Source organism: Cornus florida, unplaced genomic scaffold (assembly GCF_030987335.1).
Source record: "Cornus florida cultivar Cherokee Brave unplaced genomic scaffold, ASM3098733v1 CherokeeBrave_3.0.0_Hap2_Chr01, whole genome shotgun sequence".
Lineage (NCBI taxonomy): Eukaryota > Viridiplantae > Streptophyta > Magnoliopsida > Cornales > Cornaceae > Cornus > Cornus florida.
The window spans coordinates 61,406,389-61,413,970 of NW_026775571.1; the positions used below are offsets into that span (position 1 = coordinate 61,406,389).

Consider the following 7,582-nt stretch of genomic DNA (forward strand, 5'->3'; position numbering starts at 1 on the left):
GGCTGCAATTGAAAAAGGTTATAAAAAACCTACAGTCACAAAGGATGGTGTTATCATTGAAAAGGAAGAGTCTGAGTGGACTCAAGCTGAGAATAATGCTTAAGAAGGAAACACCAAAGCTTTGTTTTCTTGATTCAAATCTGTTGTCCAATCTGAGTTAGCTTGTATTACTCATTGTAAAATTGCAAAGGAGGCATGGGATATACTTCAACTTATCCATGAGGCTACAAATGAAGTCAAATCTTCAAAGATTGAGATGCTTGTGTTTCAATTTGAAAATCTTAAGATGGAAAAAGATGAAACCTTTTCTAAGTTTTGCATGAAACTCAACCATATTGTGTCTGGCCTTAGAAACCTAGGAAAGAAAGTGACAGATAAGAAGATTAACAAGAAAATTCTTAGGTCTTTACCTAAAAGGTTCAGAATTAAAGTTGAAACACTGCAAGCAACTCAAAACATCACTACCATGCAAGTTGATGATGTTGTAGGTCATATTAAGAACTATGAGATGAAGTACTATGGAAATTCCCTAAAACCTAAAAACTTAGCCCTAAAAGCTTTAAAGTCTGATTTTTCCAAGTCTGAGGTTAGGTATGATAGTGAGTCTGATGAAGAAATTGCTCTCATAACTAGGAAGTTTAGAAATTTGATCAAGTCTGAAAAGATGAATGCATTTAAGAAAGGGGGAGAGTCAAGGTTTAGGAATAGAGAGTTTTCATCTAGGGGAAGTGAAAGACAAGATAAAAGGAGAGAAGAGGAGTCTAAAGGAACTGAGATTAAATGTTGAACATGTGGTGGTATAGGTCATACATCAACAGTTTGTCCAAGTCCAAAAAATAGCTTTGTTGCTAAGAAAGAGTCCAAAGATAAAAAGAAGGATAAAGCAACGAATGTTTCAGTTTCTAAAGATAAAAATGCTTCTTTTTTTGATGATTCTTCTAATGATGATGATAATCCTCTTGCTTTTATTACTTTTGTGAATAATGATGTTTCTAAAAGATTATCTTTGTCTGACACAGATGACTCGGATTTTGAGGACATAGCAAAATCTAATGATGAAGATTGTTACAAGGAAGCAACAAAGAAGAATTATGATAAAGCCTTCAATGAATTATATGTTACATATGTTCAAACGAAGAAAGGCTTCAATAAACAAGCTAGAGAATTGAAAGAAGTTGAGAAGCAAAGAGATGCTCTGAAGAAGGAAAGTGAACAGAAAAAGAAGGAGATTGAAGATCTTCATGGAAAGATAAGATTCCTAGAAGGTGAGGTAAGTCAAGTTAATTCTGCAAATGAATCTCTTGATTCTAAATTAGAATTTTTTGAAGTTAAATTGAAAAAGTCGCAAGAGAAATTGAATGGATTTACTTCTGGGTAGATTAAACTTGAGGAGATGATTAATATTGGTAAGAATGTGAATGACAAAACTGGCTTAGGTTTTAATAAGGCTTCATGTAGTAAAGAGGGTAAAACTATTTTTATGAAACCCACTAACTTGAATGTGCCTAAAAATAAATCTGAGGTTGTTGATTCATCACATGCTAATATGTCTTATGTGCCTACTATTTTGCATTGCACTTATTGTGGTAGGAATGGACATAACCAATATTATTGCTTTAGGAAGAGAAGAGAATCTTTTTCTGAATTTCATGCTTTTGATTCTTGTGCTAAGAATAGGGTTCATGTTAAAAAGCAAATTTTTTTTTAATCAACCTAAAAATTCTCATGCTAAGAATTACTCAAATAAGAAAAAGGTTGAAATTGATAAGTCTTTTCAAAAGTTGAATGTAAAGACTGTGTGGATAAAAAAAGAAGACTTGGTTAATTATGTGCCTGTTGATGCTATGGGACTTGTTCCTATTAGGTCTATGGGTGCAAACCCCCCTAACTAAGTCCTAAAGAGTTTTTATGGTCATGGACTATGCTTTTATGAATATCTTGTTTTCATTGGACCATATCTTGTAGTTTAGGATTTATATTGTTTTTCTTTCATGAGAAAGTGATGATCATGTTTTTATTGTCAATGCATGAGTGATACTTATTTCTCTTGAATTAATTATTTTTGAATGCAAATTGGGGACACATGATTATTTGTTGAAAAGGTTCTTGATGTGTAATCGATATGTTGAAAGACAATTTGCTTTGTTTATTTCTTTTTAGAGATGAGTCTCTTGAGTTCATATTTTTCTTGTGCACTAGTCCAACTTTGAGAATTTTAATTGGAAATCATTGTGAAGTTGACTAGGTCATATTGCTCATAAAAGCTATAAAGGTTATTGTTTAAAAAAAAATTATAGAGCATGTGTTTGAGGAAAGCAAATAAAAAATTTCAGCATAAAAAGAAAAGAAAAATCAAAAGAACGCTGAAAATTTTTGCTAAGGAAAAGGCTACCTATTGAGACTAGTTCGAAAGCTCCTACTAGACTTTGAAGAGGAGCTAATTGAGTAAAAAGAAAGGAGGAGACAAGTCGAAATAGGGAATTATTCTCTACTCTTTAGAGTGAAAGCCGCCTAGCTTAGAAAAGCTTGCTCAAAACAATCTTATCTTGATGCTTTTTGATCAATATGATTTAGACAGTTGGTCAATGTGATTTGATTGAAATTTGATAAGATTGGATTGCACACACACACATGTGAACTTGCTAGACAAATTTCTAAATTTTTATAAAAATTGCAAGTTGAATTTCATGTTGTGATTGCATGCTTGAGAATTGATTTGATTGAATAATTTGTGGGGTCTAAAAATTGTGTTTTAAAATTCTCTTGAATTCTTCAAAAAAATTTGGATCTCATATATGCTTGAAATTCATGGAAATTGCTATCTCATATTTTTTGTTAAAATATCATAAACATGAAAAAATTGAAAAATTAAAAAAAAATCCAAAAAGATTTTCCTTTTAGTTTTTTTTCTTGTTAATTCTTCCACATTATTTATTTTCCTTCTTTGTTGAGCTTTATTTGTTAATTTGTAACAAAAAGGGGGAGAATCTGCATAATTGAGGGGGAGAGTTTCTAGAATTGAGAGGAAGATACATATACATTGATATTCACATATTGATATATATTGATTGTTTATCTTTCTTGATTAAGCTTCACGGGTAGTTTTGTTAAGCTAATGTGCAGATTACAGGTTGCTACATGTATTGAAGCTTCATGATGTTCAAGAAGAGTTCCGTTTTATTTCTTTAACAATTATTGTAATTTATTTTTTCAGCTTGGGTAGATTACATGTTGTTTTTAGGGTTTTGTCACGAAATTGCCAAAGGGGGAGATTGTAAGATATATATATTGGGAAGATTGTAAAAAATATATATATTCTGTAATTGGCAACTTTCGGTGTCAAAACAAGTTCTTGTCGAGTTGTAATTCAAGTTACCATATCCGGATCGACAGCAACTGCGGAATTGGAAGGTTGTTCAAAGTTACCATGACTGAGATCATTCGAGATAGGTAAAAACAATACTTTAGGAAGGAATCTAAAACGGTTAGGCCACATTCCATATATGGTAAGTTTCAGAATATACCAAAAACAGTGCCTAGAACCTTAGGAATCAAAGTCTGGCAGATTTGAACCTGTTCATGATTCTTGGAACAGGTTCAAGCCATTTGAATTTAGCCTAGAAAACATTCTGTCATTTTTGAACCTGTTCCCAATTCTTTGAATAGGTTCAAGTCTTCAACATTGGCCTTGAAATACATTCTGCCATCCTTGAACCTGTTCCAAATTCTTTGAATAGGTTCAAGAATCCTAATAAACTATGGAAAGTTTAGTTTCCTGTTCTTAATTTCTTTCTTAGTTGGTTTAGAAGTGTTTCAAGTCCTATGCACGAATTTTATCATATTTTCAAATGGACTAGAACTTTCTAAACTCTATATAAACTGTATCATACACATATGTTTAGGTGTGGCTTTTGTATAAAAAAATACAGATCTTTTTTAGAGCCTTTTTGAGAGATATTTTTTATTCCTTCAAAAAATCAATCTGATTTTTCTGATTTTATTTTTGAGAGCACACACATAAACACAAGAGTGATTTAGGAGTGTTGTTCTCTATCTCATCGGAATTAAAGCATAATTGAAGATTCAGAAATTCCAGAAAAGTAGAATTCATTCATTCTTCGTCAAATTCAGATCTAGAAGAAAAAGTGTGAAGCGATCACACTTTGAAGGGGTCAGAGCATTCATGGAGTGTTGTCCGATCTACCGGCAACTCTTCTACAGAGATCGAGAGTAAGCCTGAGGTCGAGAGCTATTGGATAGGGGAGTCGCAAAGCCAGGGATTGTCAGGAATTTATTTTTGGTAGAACGATAGGGTGTGAGACTGAGTCAAAGTTCGGTATACTTTGCTTCAAACATAGTGGATCGTTTATCTCAGGACTGTGAGGTCCAACAAGGTTTTTCCTGTTACAATTGGTCTATTCTACCAATTGGGGTTTCCTCTATAAAATCCTGGTGTCATCTCTTGAACTCTATTTACTTTACTTGCACTTTATTTTTGCTTTATGGTTTGATTTTAGTTTTATTTCAATAAAATTAAAATAAGTAAAAATTGAATAAAAGAGCAAGTTGAATCTGTTTACCATCTCTCTAGATTATATATCCATACATTATATTGCACAACCATTCCGCTGCGCGCACTCAACAACTTCTAGCCTCACCCGACCATTATTGCAGGTTTTTATAATCATTAGAGAACAATTGAGAATTGCTGAAAAATTATAACATTGGAGACCATTTAGTTTTATGTATAAAGTGTTTGAGAAATTATTTGTATGAATTTATATTTGAGGATGTTAGTCACAAATTGACTCTAGAGGGGGGGTGAATAGAGTCAAGGGCCAATTTTTGTAATTTAAAATTGTTAAATCTAATAAACTGTTAAGCACAAATCAATTGAAATAATCAAGCAGTATATTGCATAAGTAAGAGAGATAGAGATAAGAGATTGCAAACAGTGACCCAGTAATTTAGCGAGGTTCAGAAACTCCTACTCCTCGGCTCAAGGTCCTCCCTTGAGACTTCCCAAAATTTACTAAAGCTTCTCCTTAATGGTGGAGAGCAAACCTTCAATTTGAAGCAAGACTTGCTTCTCTTCCTCGCTAGGAGAACACCCTTCTCCTAGACTTCGTTTTGGGTCACACCAACCCTTACAAGATCGTAGCAAAGTTTGTAATTTGAAATACAAGATTGAACCTCTCTCTCAATATAGATGTATAAGTGTAAGCTCACAGCTAGAGTAGATAAGAATATTAATGAAGCTCAAGATCTAGAATGAGAGAATGCAGTACGCAATAAAAGTTCAGAGAAGGAATTTGTGTATATAGAATGCTCTTGAATGCTCTGCTTAAAATCCTCTTTCAAGTGATGTATTTTTCTTTTCTAGACAACACCTCTGTATAAATATTTATTCGCACCTCCATATAGCTGTTAGAAGTAGTTGGAAGAATTAAATGCAGAAAAATTGCCGTTGTAGTTCAAAACCCTTATTGGAGCCGGCTCCTTACAAGAAGTGGAGGCGGCTCAATTTCAAATGGAGGCGGCTCAAAAAAAAGATTGAGCAGGCTCATTTTCTAAAGTGGAGACGGCTCAAAAAAAAGATTGAGTAGGCTCATTTCTGAAAGATTGTTCTACGAGCCAAGAAATGCTACTGGAGTGAAAGGAGCAGGCTCATTTTTTTGAGTGGAGGCGGCTCCAAAAATGTGCATGACTAAAAATAAATTTAATTAAGACCTATGCACATTCTATTATATGTAGCTTGCATATATAAGGTTAATGAGAAAATTTTAGGCAGTTTAAAACTGAATTTAGAATGAGTATGCATGATCCTAAAATTAAGCTTCAAAATATATTCAAATAAACTTTGACATTAAATCTTAAGCTCTCACCACCCTATCTACCCTTTTCTTCATTTTTTGACCATGATCGATTAGGCTTGATGAAGACTTGCTTTGTTTCTTTGAAATGCTTTGTGTGATCTTTGAAGTCCAAGTTTTTCTTTGATTTCTTGTACTTTGAGGCTTCCTTAAATCCATTGCTTGAATGTTTGGAATGCTTTGGAATGCTTGGAATGGATCTTCTAGCTCATTATTGAGGATTGAATGTTGATCAACTATATATCACTCAATGAAAACATTAGTACATAAACATCATTAATGGTTTGTAATCATCAAAACATAAGATTGACCTTTAGATAAAATCCTTAGGCCAACAATCTCCCCCTTTTTGATGATGACAAAACATTGATGTGTTTATTGTCAAGGTGGAGTTGCATTTTGAAAGAATGCTCCCCCTATCGATAAACATACATTGAGTTTATATCAACAATAAATATTTTAGACATCAAAGTGAATAAGTCTCCCCCTATCAATGTGCATCTATCAAAGTATTAAAAAGCAATAAAAAAAATATAGCACATCAGCATAAGAACACATCTTTCTCCCCCCTTTGTCATCTCAAAAAGGTGGGAGATGAAAAAGAAAAAAAAAATAACTTGCTGTTTCAGGAAATGTCAGAGAAAAATAAATTAAAGGGGAATTGATGAGCAAATATGTCATATTATAGATAACAGAAGGCAATACAGAAGAAGACTATGAATTCCACAACCATATGATAGACAATAGCATATTTTATAAAACATAGGTAAAAAAAAAAAAAAAAAAAAAAAAAAATTGCTTCTCTAAAGCAAATAAAGCAAATAAGTGCACACAAGTACTGTTCTAAGGAGAAGAAGGTCCACATGTGTTTCGAAATTCTTCAAAATCCTCATTAAGATGAGTGAGTGTCATTTGTATTTCGTCAAGTTGAGTTTGTTGTTTGGCAAGAGTGGCTTGGTTTTGACGAGTGCCTTTGAGAATTTCCAACAAAAGATCACGATTGGTGCACTTTGGAGCGGCAACTTCCTCATCTTCAGAACTGTCATCACTCTCATGTTCTTCTTCATCCCCATCATCAACATCCTCAATCTCTTCTCCTCTAGCTCTAGCCTCTTCGAACCGTCGTTGCCTAGGATAAAACCATTCACCATTTGAGTCCCTTTTTAGCCCCATTTGGTCAAGATTGAAAGCATCGAGTATATCTCTTGGTCCTTGTTTGACTGAATCACCTTTGTCAAGTGGAACATGTTTATCCATGAAAATGTGAGTGAGAACCATGGCATAGTAGAGGGGACTCTTTTCCTTGTTCTTGCAAGCCAACATGTGATAAAAAATGATGTATGCCAAATCAAACACTTCTCCATTCAAGACACACCAAATCAAAAAGATTTCCATGTGAGAGACTTTTGAGCGACTACCGGTTTTAGGAATAATGGAGTAAGTAATGATTTTGTGGATCAAACGAGCTTCCATGGTTAATTGTTTGGATTTGACTTCTTTGGTATTGGTAGTGCGGGAATCATAGCTCATTTGACGAATTGCTGCTAGTTTGTCAAAACCTTCTCCATTATACCATTTATTGGGCGAGTAGAATCGAATTCCATCCATAAGATGAAGAATTCTGGCAATGCTGCTCACATCAAGATGGAATACTACTCCAGCCACATAGCACTGAAATTTCTCTACATCGGGCATTTTCTCAAGGTCGG

General features: G+C 33.7%; 1 protein-coding gene across 1 annotated transcript; it reads left to right on the plus strand.

Moving 5' to 3' along the window:
- The first annotated feature begins 286 nt into the window (after positions 1-286).
- LOC132273274 (uncharacterized) lies at positions 287-3,771 on the plus strand. The gene is made up of 3 exons (XM_059774270.1): positions 287-728; positions 804-1,270; positions 3,667-3,771. The coding sequence occupies exons 1-3, from the start codon at positions 287-289 to the stop codon at positions 3,769-3,771; spliced, it is 1,014 nt and encodes a 337-aa protein (XP_059630253.1).
- The last annotated feature ends 3,811 nt before the right edge of the window (positions 3,772-7,582 follow it).

Coding starts and splice junctions, on each gene's coding strand:
- LOC132273274 (XM_059774270.1), top strand. CDS start 287: ATGGAAAAAGATGAAACCTTTTCTAAGTTTTGCATGAAACTCAACCAT. Junction 729..803: donor AGAGTTTTCATCTAGGGGAA/GTGAAAGACAAG, acceptor GTGGTGGTATAG/GTCATACATCAACAGTTTGT. Junction 1,271..3,666: donor TAAGATTCCTAGAAGGTGAG/GTAAGTCAAGTT, acceptor TTCTTTGAATAG/GTTCAAGTCTTCAACATTGG.